The 14,090-nt window shown below is 34.9% G+C and overlaps 1 protein-coding gene across 7 annotated transcripts; it reads right to left on the bottom strand.

Moving 5' to 3' along the window:
- Positions 1-1,614: 1,614 nt before the first annotated feature.
- Positions 1,615-12,344, bottom strand: LOC127867698 (uncharacterized). Of its 7 annotated transcripts, none has more exons than XM_052409032.1 (9): positions 12,258-12,344; positions 9,953-9,998; positions 7,822-7,913; positions 6,871-6,942; positions 6,316-6,415; positions 5,274-5,371; positions 2,938-3,009; positions 2,437-2,581; positions 1,615-1,775 (listed from the first exon to the last, which is right to left on the bottom strand). In XM_052409032.1, exons 1-9 carry the CDS (start codon positions 12,327-12,329, stop codon positions 1,663-1,665), a joined length of 810 nt encoding a protein of 269 aa, XP_052264992.1. In that variant the 5' UTR covers positions 12,330-12,344; the 3' UTR covers positions 1,615-1,662. The 7 variants fall into 7 exon arrangements, with proteins under 7 accessions (XP_052264992.1, XP_052264994.1, XP_052264998.1 ...); XM_052409034.1 differs by lacking the exon at positions 12,258-12,344 and adding an exon at positions 10,622-10,748; XM_052409038.1 differs by lacking the exon at positions 12,258-12,344 and adding an exon at positions 10,580-10,632.
- Between the last annotated feature and the right edge of the window lie 1,746 nt (positions 12,345-14,090).

Raw genomic sequence — 14,090 nt, 5'->3', positions numbered from 1 at the left:
TGTTTCACTTTTAACGTGAACGATTTGGACATGGATTATATTATAATTTAATTTAAACTTAACTAAATATTTTATTTTAATGCTTTTTATGAACCTTATATACCTTTTTATTGTCATGATTTATGACTAATCTACCGATAAATACATGACTTTGGACCTTTCTTACGTAAATATGTACTGGGATATGTATCTTACATATATTATGAAACGGGTCAAAAGTCAGACATACGAATATAGTCTGCTAAAAATATAAGTAATTATACCCTCGACATAATATCAGGAGAGAAATTCTTGTTAACTTAAGCGTATTTTAAGCCAAGACAAATTGCCTATACCATACAGGACTTTACATAGAACACAACCAATAAGTTCGTATGCTTGAGAAAAAAATTATCCCCGAATGTCGCACTGTAGCGATACAGAGTCAAATAGTCACAATCTAAGTTTGGTCGGTTAATTAATCATCCGTTTACTGATTGAAAATATGAAAAAAAAATCAGCAACTTATTAAGCAGGGGCGAATAATTATTTTCCCTGTGTGTCGGAATAGTGGCCCCGTTCGATAAGGAGTATGTATACAATACATTTCTTGTAAGATCGAATTTTCGTGTCACTAGTTTTAGCCAGTATTATATCCAAGCGTTATTTATATGTACATTTATTGCTGTTTGACCTAGTTCCCCTTAGATTACTTCGATTTGAAGAACCTCTAACGTCCAGTAACTTTTTTTCAAAATTCGAAACATTCAACGACGGTCTCCTTGTAACTTTGTAACAGTAAAACGCTGTGAAGCGAGTTCGTCGCATGTATACATATTCTTAGTTTTGAAGGGTGACAACAGCCGGTTTTAAATAAATTTACACCAAAAACTACAAGAAGTCACGATTTCTTTTTTTTGCGTTGTATCGAAAAATCATATTCGATGTGTCGTTCGTTTTCATAGATCCCAATATATTGCTCAATGAAATTGGAACTAAATCAAATAAGTTTATTTAACAGCGTCTGACCTTTAAACTATAAGGCTTGGTATAGTTTAGACTTCGCGGCTTAATTATTCCAAATGACTTGATCAAAACACCACATGTGATGTGTCGCTTTTAAACGTTTATTATCGCGTGCCTAAATTTGGATTAAGGTAAATATGTTGTGATAATCCCCTTCACTTTATGGAAAATTGCATTTGAACAATAGCAACAACTTAAACAAAAATCAGCGAAATAGTTATTGTATTGTCACTACAGGCGATTCGCACATTCATTACAAACTGAAATGTCATAATTGAATGTATATGTTATCAAAACGTGTGCCAATTTAGGCACATACTGCTTATTGCACTCGTTAACACTAGGTTCCGATGACCTCCCATGTTTTCTCGCGATACTGTTGGGAGTTATAACAAAAGCTCAAGTTTGATACACTTAAACAGGGACCACTTAACGTAACTTTTATGAAACCCCATAACCCTTATTATGGAGAAATCCCGGAAAGGTTGCCGTCAATAGGTCACACATTTGATAAATAACGCATTAGTCTAGGTACATAATGCCAATGCTGTTGACTGTGTTCACAATAACCGTCATGGTTTCTCGTGAAAGAACACGTAAGGCACAACATACTTTGTTGAAGCAGTGTTTTAATTTCATATCATGAGTGATTTAAAGCTAACAGAAACCACAGGTGAGCAGACATCCCGCGTTAAAGGCCATTGTCTTATCACCACAGACGTAGCCTTGGGCCAAAGAACACGTTTCGAGTGTTCCGGTGTCTTGACACACTGAAATAAAAACAAGACACCAAAATAAACGCAAGTATGATTATTAACATTATGCAAGGTGCACCCCTTATTGGATTATATGCAGCTTGACTTTTCTTGTGCAATATTAAACCGTTTCAATTTCGATAAGTATCTAAAATTAAATGCGTTATATATGGAGGCACATTTGATTGTGTAATATGTTAATAATTTATAATGTAGCCTCCATATCAAAATTTAATCGAGATCTTCTAAATTAATGAATGCAACAAAGGTTTGTGAATTGACCAAATAAAAGTGACTTAACTAAAGCATTAGTGATCCACTTACAACTTCAGCTTAATAAAGAGTTTGAAATTGTTAAGTATTAAACTAACAGACGATTTTAAGATGAAGAATTTATTGATTGCTTGACGATTATTCTATCGTACATTGATACGTTTATGATGAAGTCGAATAGTAACAAAGGTAAGGAAAACAAATAATCCAGACTTTATATTTTTGCTATGTTAAATTGCATTTTTTTTATTAATTTCTTTCCAATGTTAGTCAGTCGAAACACAATGTGTGGTACGGACATGACCCTTCTTCTTTTACATACATGTATTTATATTACCTCTGGTTGTATTGTCTGAACATTGTGTGGTATATTTGACGATAAGGTAGAAAACAAATTAGATACCTTGCGCAGTTTGATTTTTTGAGACGCACTGGTTATTACAAAGGTCACTGTTGCAGCAGTTGTAACATAAACCATTTGAGCCGGTGCTCTGCCTTTTCCCCACTATCTCATCTACATGTATAGTTGCCATTAGACGGGAACATGCCTTTTATTAAAAAAATATGATCCGTGTTAAACGTGCACTAAAGAGTGTCACTCCCAGATGGGTTATCGAAATGAAGTAAAAACTAGTTTAAGATATATAGTGTCGCATGATAACATATAATAGTTTAATACAACGGAAAATAATAATGACCGAAACAACTACATGAATTGATGCAATGTGTGAAGAATATGTACTCTATATAGTCGGGGTGTCAGCGATTTGTATGCGAACAAATACGAGTCGGTTAGCATTTCCATCTTTGACACACGATTAGTAGTAAAGTGATGTTAACATATTGTTGTACTAGAAACAGTGTAGTTGTAAAGTGAGACATCCGTATATAACACTATACTTACGGCTTTTCCAATAAGACTAGTAACATATTTAATAGTTCCGTGGTTAGTAGCCACCAGCGATTCTACACACGCCTGTAAAAACAAATTTTGACGGTGGCTGATTATACAATATTTAAATAAAAGCACTACAATCAATCGATTTACGACAGCAGTTTATGTTTGATGTGAGAACGAAACTATGACTCATTTAATTGAAGTTCAAATCAACCAACAAATGCACAAACATTGAAAACATTTATTTACATGATACGTTCAGGTGCGAGTACGGAAAGCAAACGTTGCGAAAAACATACACTATTTAATTCTGGCCTCATGAGGCTGGTTGTGGTAGACGACAATATGGTTTAATTTTTATGCAGTCGATTGAAATCAAGCGCAGTACACGTTAAGTGGTTACATTTTTAGATAAAGTGTTCGAAGGAAACGCGGAACAATACTTCTATTTGAAAAAGTATTAAACAGTTTGACAGCTTCACATGATGATCGACATAACATCGGGCTTTTTAATTCAGCACACATTTACTATTGTTTTGATTGCATAGCTCGACGTTCTGATTAACATCGACGAGTTTTGGTAAATTTAGTCTTTCTGTCCTTCATATTACAATTTTAGATATTCACTTATACCCGATGTTTAAAAAAATAAGCCAAAGTATGTTTATTTTTTTCCGATCATTCAATGAGACAAGAAAGCTTTGTTGATAAGTCTTGCAAACTATACCAAAGCAGTTAAACATAGAGCCAATAATATACATATTCACATGAGGATATCGTCTGTTTCCAAAGGGAAATGTGTATACAATACCTAACTGAACAGAAATCTTAACAATAAATTTCGGATTTTAAACATTTACTAAACCTCTGTTAAAACAGAGAAAGCCGCCCTCTCATACAATCATTGCATAACCACGAAGTGTTATATACTTGCACAAAAATGCATAAAATTTAGATATGCACATTATCACAGTTTTGTTATTCCGACGTATGCGTACTTATGCTCGCTATATCGCATGTATGTAATTGGCGATGAGCTGTTTATGCTTTAGTCACAGACAGAGAAGCTTTCTTTATGTTCTGTTCGGTGAAAGGAGCAGTTTTATTTAGCTAACCATACATATGGGTACATTTCATTGGTGGATTTCTAATCAGGTCAAACCTAAACATACACATAGGACAGCTATTGTGCCAAAAGTGTAATTTTTGACAGTAATGACGAACATTTATTGCTGCTATGGAACCTTTGGGACCGATATTAAACTGAACAACATGATTCTGTATTTTATAATTTCTGAATTACTGATATAAGTATAAATAATTGTTTCAGATGAGCGTGATTCAGCAAGTAAAATTCAAGTTGTTAGGTGTATTTGAACATTAAAAACGATAAATTTTCTGCAAAATGTTGATGAACTTAAATAAAACTTTAAGAAAGGATGCAAAGACTTGAAGGAAAACTCTAGAACTCTAGAAAAAATGTTTGTGTTGATTGGCTTAAGCATGCTTTAGTATAACCAAAGATCACTTATTTGTCGCAATCTAAACGCAAAAGGAAATAATGTTCGTAATTGATACATGACATGAACAAAACACAAACACCATGAAAAAAGAAAAACAGAAAAAAAGAACTAACAAAATAAGCATTGTCCTACTTCTGCATAATAGTTCGTCATTAAATGCTGATTTTAATTTGATTTGTGTTAGGTGTACACCGGTGAGAATTTTTTGCGTTTATATTTAAATTGAAAACTATACTTTATACGCCATTCTCAAATGAAAGAACTCTATCATAAAAGCTCGACATATGCTCATTTTATGCAACTCTTCAAATCAATTAATCAATTCTCTTCATATCGACATCAGCAAGGAGTCTCCAAACAAATACACCATCCATACAATAAGTTATTTTGTACTGATTTTGAATCAATTTACCACATACATTAGCTGTAACATCTTATGTTGGAATAAATATTACCCAGGTTGATATATTTTGTTGCGTTTGTATGTAGTATTGGGCCAAACATACATTGATAAAATATTTATAAAGCATGCTTTAGATTTAAGCATGAGAAACTTAAACGCTTAATTATTTTGCAAACATTGTGTATATATTCTTTTTTTTTAGCTTTACAACAGTCAAAACAATAGAGATTAAATAGGCAAACATTACTATGAACTATGTCACTATGGTTAAACTAGAAATGTTTCGACTCCGTATAATATGTAATGTTGTCATATATAATGATTGATGTTTCAATAATTCGATGTGATTATCGTTGTGTTTTAGCATGACATAATTTAGATTTTTTAGTTATATCTAATGTGTGTAGAGCCACTACCTGGTCACTCGATGCTTCGATAATTCTATCGCAATCCTCGGCGTGATCCAATCCCTGCGGACAATCGTAGCACATCAAACCTCGGTCCGCAGGATATCCTTCAAATATAAGCAAAGTGAAACGTCAGTAGCTCAAGCAGAAGGGAAATCATATTATATTATATAACGTTGTACTTTTATGAATGACTATGATCATTTGCAGTCTGGCGTAGCCAAATAATACATTTGGGTTTTGAATTGGTTAAGTGAAGCTACCAAACCTCACAGATACTCCAGAGTGATTCAAATGAAGTGTTTAAATACATGTATTACAGTATTGTAGTGCATGCTTTTAGATATGTTGACGTTAAACAAGACAGAATTAAAACCGAATCTTTATCGCAGACGAAGAATACAATATGGCACTATCAACACCTTACGAATCTCACTACTTCCGTTCCATGACCATTTTGAACATAAATCAACATAATTTTAGTGTTTTTCCCAGGCCCTTTTTGCGTGGCGCTGTGCCACGCCGCCTTTTTTAAGCGCCACTCTGCCCGTTTCAAAGGCAAAAGCCACCACGCGCCCTTATTGATAACATCTTAATTGCCCCTTGACCAAACTCCAAAGCAGACTAGTATCAGAGAATGCCCCTAAGGCAGCTATTCACGGAACGGTATGCCCTTTTTAGCCTAAACTGCGCGTCAAAATGACCTTTTTGAATGTAATGCGCCATGCCCCTTTGCTCTCCTGAGAAAAACACTACATTTGGAGCCGACCCGACAATATAAAATAATGATGTGTTTACAAATTTTATACGCGCTTCTAAAGTACAAGTTACCTGGGCCTCCGCCATTTTATACGCGCTTCTAAAGTACAAGTTACCTTTGCCTCCGCCATTTTATACGCGCTTCTAAAGTAAAAGTTACCTTTGCCTCCGCCATTTTATACGCGCTTCTAAAGTACAAGTTACCTTTGCCTCCGCCATTTTATACGCGCTTCTAAAGTAAAAGTTACCTTTGCCTCCGCCATTTTATACGCGCTTCTAAAGTACAAGTTACCTTTGCCTCCACAAAGTGTGGCCTGGCACCAGGGTTGGTCGCAGCACTGGGAACAAAACAAGTTACTGTCCCGCTTTCCACCTAGGACTGTCGGGCATCTCTGGCGTGACATATAATGGTATTAATATAATATATGATGAAGTAACAAATAAATATATAAAATACACAATACAATTTATTTATAAGAACTCCTCATCGTGCATTTCAATAATCTCCATTTTATGTGGTTATTAAGTATTCATTCCATGTTCTGCATTTTTATCTAAATTGACCATAAACCATAATTATACCTTGCTAAGCAAAATTACATCCATAATCTTTAAAGCTTTATTATGAATTTTCAAATAAGAATTATTTCATTGGCAATTCAATTTTCATGTGGCGTTGCTTATTAATATTCAGTGACCATTATCAAAAAAAAATCCAGATCTTCGGTTAGCAATACGAATACTGCTTACGAGCATCATTGATTCAACATACATGTAACATAAGCGTAAACTATTTACGCTGAAGCACGCTAGATTTTCTTAATATCAAACGCGACTTTAAACATACTCGACGGTCCCTGCAACCTCCTTGATATGTCAAGTGCCCTTGAACTGTATAATGTCCGTCTAAATAGCAGATCTGGAAATGAACATCTTGTAATATACATCTTCGAAAAGCTTTTACATGCGCTTTTGACGTATTTACATGTACAAACACAAGTGAATATCATGTACAACATATGATATCAACAGGTTGACATAGAAACAAGTAAATGCGTCATTCTCGTGCATTTACCAGCCGTTAGAAAACGCACATTTACCAATTAGAAACTTGTAAATCGTTTGACTTATGTTGCATTTTGACATTTAACTCATTTATGCCTAGTAGACTCTCCCATCCTTCTACATTGGAAAAATTTATTTCCAAAATTAGGGATGTCTAGTATATTTATTTCTATATTTAGAATATTTCTAACAGAAATTCCTTTAAGCAAACAGCGCAGACCCAGATGAGACGCCGCATTATGCGGCGTCTCATCTGGGTCTACGCTGTTTTCCAATGCCTTTTTTTCTAGACGCTAGGCATAAATGGGTAAATAATGACATGCAATAGACAAACACATTTGTCTTGCTTTTTAAATACCATGTTATGAAATTTTTTAATGAAAGGATGCTTAAACATGTCATATTTTGTAAACATATTAATTATCATATAGTACTTTGTTCGATACTACGTTATTATAGAGTACACGTAATAGTTCTTCTTTTTCCGGGCCTTATTAAAACCCCGAACAGTTTAAAAATGACAACAGAATTATGACATAAGTGGTTTTTGAGGTATTGCTTATTAAACCGTCAACAAACGTTCGTTTTGTTTGCCTGCGTTAACAGTACATTCGCCTGAAATAACCTATTGCGGCAGGTGTAATGATGTGTAATATGCATGGAATCGTAGGGATAAAGTCGCACACATGGATATTTTTAAATGTATGCAAAGTGATGAAAAACTTTTGTATACCTCGTTTGGACCGCAAGTTTGGATGTCGGAACAATCACGTATGCTCTCTACCTGGTCACAGGCTAGACACACCAACCCGAGTGTCGTTGGGGCTGTTCAACAAAGTCATTGACAAAACACACTGAGCTTATTATTTTGCTTTTCTTGTTTTGTTTTAAAACAATGCTCTAATATTCCAGACAGTGTTTGATGCGAAATTTGTATAGAATGGTCAAATCGAATATATAACACATAAATAAATATTTTTATTTAAACAAGACATACTCTTGATTTCGTCGCTTATATTTTCTTTGTAACTATGAGTATTTATAAACAAATAGGATGCCAACATTATTTTTGTTTGCGAAACGCGACTCAAATATGAGTCGAAATTGCAACAACTTTTAAGCATGACAACCTTTCGAGTTACTCGTAACATGTGCAAAAGCTGATGTTTTCTTCTCAATAAAATGAGACTCGGATGATGTGGTTAAAAATAAACATAATATGTTGGTGCACACGTTTTTTGTATTAAAAAAGTTCATCCCCCTAGAAGCAGTATTTTTTAGTTACACGTGACACAAAAATCCGACGGGCGAAAAACATCAATGTGCCCTCTTGAAAATGTTGAGGCATGAAAATGTTATGTTTTTTCTAACGCCACATAACATTTTTATAAGTTAAATTCCGATTACTGTTAAAGTAGAGATATGAATGTTTTTTTGTAGTTACACAATAGTTCTACAAATTCAAGTGGTTAATAAATGAGGTTTAATATTCACATACCTCAATTATAAGTAAAGTCTAACAAGAGGGCCAAGATGGCCCTAGTTCGCTCACCTGAGAGGAGTCAGTTCATTCAATCTTTACCAAACGTCAAACTTGACCTAGATATTGTCCAGACAAACATCCTGGTCAAGTTTCATCATTATTGAACCAAAACTTTGGCATATGGCGTGATTTTGTTTTTGTAAGATTTGACCTGGTAACCTATATTTTGAGTAGACCCCCCTTATCAGCCATCAAACTTTGCTTACAAAAATAAATATTATGACCAAGATTCATAAAATCTGAAACAAAATTGTGACCTCTAGAGTGTTTACAAGGATTTTGTATAATATAATGAAAATTTGGACAATCTAAGGGCAATAGTTATGGCATTATTTATATGATATATATATTAAACCAATCTTTTCACCGAGTTTCATGATGATTGGGCAAAAATTGTGACTTCTAGAGTGTTCACAAGCTTCGGACAATAAATGTGGCCTCTAGAGTGTTTACGAACAAATGTGAACGGACGGACAGACGACGGACAAAGACCGGTCACAAAAGCTCACCTGAGCAATCAGGTGAGCTGATAAAACCAATGTTTTGACCAATTTTCATGATTGTTGGGCAAAAAATGTAACTTCTAGAGTGAAGCTTTTTTTACTATATAAATATAATAAAACTGCCCCCCCCCCCCCCCCCTGGCAGTCATGTTATTCAACTGACCGGAACCATTTTCAAACTCAACTCTCATATCAAGGACACAAATGTTCTGACCAAATTTCATGAAAATTGGGCCAAAAATGTGACTTCTAGATTGTTCACATGTATTCACTATATACATATAGAGAAAAATGCCCCGCCCACTGGCGGCCATGTTTTTTCACCGATCTGGACCATTTTCGAACTCGTCCATGATATCAATAAAACCAATGTTTTGACCAAATTTCATGATGATTGGGCAAAAATTGTGACTTCTAGAGTGTTTACAAGGTTTCTCTATAGCCAAATAAGGAAAACTGCTCCGCCCACTGGCGGCCATGTTTTTCAACGGACCGGAACCACTTTTGAACTCGACCAACATATCATTAAGGCAAACATTTTGACAAAGTTACATGAAGATTGGGAATGAAATGTGACTTCTACAGTTTACCTAGTGACCTAGTTTTTTACCCAGCATGACCCAGTTTTTAACTTGATCGAGATATCATTGGGACAAATCTTCTGACCAAGTTTCATGAAGAACCGACATGAAATGTGGCCTCTAGAGTGTGTACAAACCAAATGTGGACGACGGACGGACGGATGGACGGACGGACGACGGACAAAGTCCGGCCACAAAAGCTCACCTGAGCAAGCAGGTGAGCTAAAAATGCTTTACCTTTCACAGATATTAACAATAGTGCTGCAAAAAGAAGCATGGTAATCTGAAAAAGAGGTATATTTTTGAGAGATTGAGAGATTGTTTAATATGTATTCAAGTCATATTAAAACAATAAATTGTTGGTAATTTTGACATAAGGTAAACGTCGGTATGACCGCTACAGACGTTTTTGGACGACACATTCGTTTTGAATAAAATCTTTTCAAGATGAACAAATACCATAACATTATATTATAATGGTTAAATATTGAATAGAAAATGAACGTCATTTAGAACTGTACCAACTACCAGAGTCATGCAACTAAACCTGTCTTGCTTTTCGAGGCGATATATAACATGGAACATGGAAATTCTTACACCACCGTCCAATACTTGTCTATCACTAATACTTCATTACTTGAACCACATACACTATGTTTACAGCAGGGACATGTTTACAGATACGATGATAAAGGTCCAATTACAGTTCTTATAGATAAGAACATGGTCTTAACTTGATGTCTCATTATCAGTGACTTACAAATTCGTATACCAAAAGTAAGGAAGAACACAATCTACCAGACGTGGTTAAATATTTCACAATGTCAAATAAAATGATATGAATAATAATTGAATAAATGCTACCTGCACATGTTTAGAATATCATAAATAAAACAGTACACTCACATCTTCTCTTCTTTGTGCGAAAGTGACGAACGGAAAAACTATAGGGGACGCCGACTATATAGAAACTAAGCGAAGACCAGGGTCACGAATAAAGCTTGTTCCTGTTCGCTATCTCTTTAAGAAAGAGTGAATAGGTGTAACATGTTAAGAATCTTATCTTTTCTACGAAAACGTGTTTTTGAATTATTTAAAACTTTACTCATGAAACAAATCAAAGAAACGAAAGACATACTCAAATAAAAAATACATAAGATATCATATTTACATCTTTTTGAATATCTTCTAAGAATCAGTTTTGTAAAGCGCATTACATTGACAGTAGTTTGCGGTTGTAAAAGTCATGTGTATAGGTTGATAAAAATGTTCATACGCGTGACTCCTAAGTGTTAGCTTGATGTATGCTTACATTTGACATATATTTAGGTCACATATCACGTAATATAAAAACGATTATATTAAGCGGGAGCAACATCACATCTTGTTACGAAAAGCACGAAAGATGAGCATGAAAAAAATGCACATTTTTAACAAGGTTAGGTAATAAAAGAACTGATCTTCCAATATATGACCCGTACAAACACACTACATTTTTAATAACTATAAATAAAATTAGGTATCAATAATTGTACGATGAGTAACATTTCGTAATACACGAATGTTGGCTTGTTCCATTGCCGAAAACTACATTTAGACTCACGTCGTACATCGAATCATTTCCGTCGTCAGTTGTCAAAACGAAAGTACGGTTGATATTCAAATGGATTATTTTTTCTCTGTCCGGGATATTGTTTTAGTATGTTGATGCTGCATTAACAAATAAAAGTGTATATGAAGTGAAAACACCAAAAATAAACAACGGTTGCGATATGGTAGACTTTTTACTCCAGGACTCCAGGGGTCAGTGGTTCGAGCCCTGTTGCGGGCTACTTTTTTCCCTTTTAAAATTCTATTCTTGATTTTTAATGGAGCTTTTTTGAGCAAATGTTTACATTTATCAATAGAAAGCATTTAATGACAAACATCAAAACATGCCAAAATCTGTGAAAAGGCCCCTTTAACATAACTTTTCTTTAAATAACGGAAACCAAATAAACACAGATGAACACAAAATATAAAGCTTCACATTATATTAATGTGTTAATGATGTATTCTTAATTATTCTATACTGCGTTTTACTTACTTAGACATAACGTGATTTCATGAAACGTTGTTACAAAATCACAAAGTCATGTTGATCGCTCCAAGGGCAAGGTAAAAGTAGACATTAAAGAAGTGTTATTTTCCATAAATCTATTAAGTCAACAAAGACATTCGTGTCCGGACAATTATGAGCACACAGGGCATTAAATGGACTAAACGCATAAACTGTGCTAAGACATGAATGTACCAAAACCGTAACTGATGATTATGTTAAATGTGTTTTATAAGTTTAATCGTATTTCCTAAGCTTACACTACCCACAGGCAGCAGTATCATAAATTATCCCCCCCCGAGCTTACCCCAGGGGTTCCAGATTGTTAAATGTACACCTATTGTGTATTGTTTGACTTTTCAACAACAAATATTGACAAAAATACACAGTTTGAAAAAATAACCCTCGTATAGGTATTATATATACACAAGGTATGAAACGTACTATATGTCTATTGCTGAAAGATTGTGGAACACTGAACGTGACCTTTTTCACCGAAAACACACATGTTCCCATGCAGTTGCCGACAAAATGCACCTGGATTCGTTAAAAGACAGTAAAAGCAACGTGATTACACAACTAACCGATCTCCTGCTCGGCTAATAACTTTAATATTCAATTAAATTTGACTTTCTCGCTATATGTCACTCGGTGTTTCATCTACACATGTCCACCATTTTAATTTTATAACGCGTCATCTGGTTGGTTGTTCTGATTGTGTTGGCCAATGATATGGCGTTTAAGAACCGAGCATTCGATCGACAAAATATGACAGCAAAACACAGACATGTAGCGAGAAAGTCGAATTTAATTGAATATTAAAGTTATTAGCCGAGCAGGAGATCGGTTAGTAGTGTAATCTCGTTGCTTTTACTGTCTTTTAACGAATCCAGTTGCATTTTGTCGGTAACTGCATGGGAACATGTGTGTGTTCGATTAAAAAGGTCACGTCCAGTGTTCCACAATCTTTCAGCAATAGGCATATAGTGCGTTTCATACCTTGTGTATATATAATACCTATACGAGGATGATTTTTTCAAACTATGAATTTTTGTCAATATTCGTTGTTGAAAAGTCAAACCATACACAATAGGTGTACATTTAACAATATGGACCCCCTGGGGTAAGCTCGGGGGGGGGGGGGTAGGGTTCCGGGGGGGGGGGGGGGCAAATTTATGATACTGCTGCCTGTGACACTACCACACAATAACAATCGAATACCACAATGTCACGCAGCATTATGCTTCTCAAAATTACTTTACTTTACTTTATATAGTAATTTATTAAGAAAACTATAATCAACAAATGTAACAGAATAGGGTCTAAATCAATTATGTGTTCAATGTAAAAAAACTTTGTCGCAGTTTCTTGAATAAGCATATAGAACCGAAAATGAAAAATTGTGCAACTGGCGTTTCCTTTTTTTTATTCAATAATTGCACGGCTAGATAGATGGCTCTACGTAATGAGCGACTTAAGTGAGTAATGTCCCCTATTTTCCAATATAGGTTGCGCTCTGGTCGAGTAGGTCCTTTTATGCGGATATGTTCGAATTTTATCTTTAGATTATCGCCATTGTTATTCAGCGATGCGTTTGACAGCTTGACAATAGAAACATAAAATAATGCCTGAAACCACGTGCTGCGTTCCATTTTGTTGAAGAAAAGGTCAACACAAGTTCCCGAAAGACAAACAACGTCAAGCAGCATGGGTACAAGGTATTCGACGGGTGAAAACAAAGTTCGAAACTGGACTCCACCCGAATACTGTGGTGAAAATGACCGAACGGTCATGGGACCGTTTAGATAGTTTGGTACCTTAGCCGCGAAGAACGTTGGGAACCAGTGTGCATATCCAATTCGATACGAAGAAGTTGTGTTTAAAGTGATATTATGGGCATTTTTCACTGTTTAATTGAGCTGAAACGATTTAACAGGTTAAAAGAGTTAGTTAAAATGTGGTTACTGACCATTTTTCTGCAACTCATCTTGCTACCAGTTGTTTATAAAAATATCTTATATTCGATTTCTTAAGTGACTCACCCAGTCCTGTAAGCCGAAATGATCCGTAAAACAAAATTGTGTCTTTGTTTTGTATGAACGAATCTGCACTAAAACTAAATTTAGGTTCACATCGTACATGCATGATCATTTGTCAAACGAAAGTACGGTTGATATTCAAATGGATTATTTTTCTCTTTCCGGGATATTGTTTTAGTATGCTGATGCTGCATTAACAAATATAAGTGTATACGAAGTGAAAACACCAAAAATAAAT

Source organism: Dreissena polymorpha, chromosome 2, assembly GCF_020536995.1.
Source record: "Dreissena polymorpha isolate Duluth1 chromosome 2, UMN_Dpol_1.0, whole genome shotgun sequence".
In the NCBI taxonomy this organism is placed as follows: domain Eukaryota; kingdom Metazoa; phylum Mollusca; class Bivalvia; order Myida; family Dreissenidae; genus Dreissena; species Dreissena polymorpha.
The sequence above is the reverse complement of the archived record's forward strand: the minus strand, read 5'-3'. Positions and strand labels throughout refer to the sequence as shown.

Bases quoted from the DNA above. Each gene is read 5' to 3' on its own strand.
- LOC127867698 (XM_052409032.1), bottom strand. From the start codon at position 12,329: ATGGGAACATGTGTGTTTTCGGTGAAAAAGGTCACGTTCAGTGTTCCA. The intron at 5,372-6,315 runs GTAACTTGTACT...TTATATTTGAAG, and splicing joins CACACTTTGTGGAGGCAAAG to GATATCCTGCGGACCGAGGT. The intron at 3,010-5,273 runs GTAGTGGCTCTA...TTGTTTTTACAG, and splicing joins TCGAAGCATCGAGTGACCAG to GCGTGTGTAGAATCGCTGGT.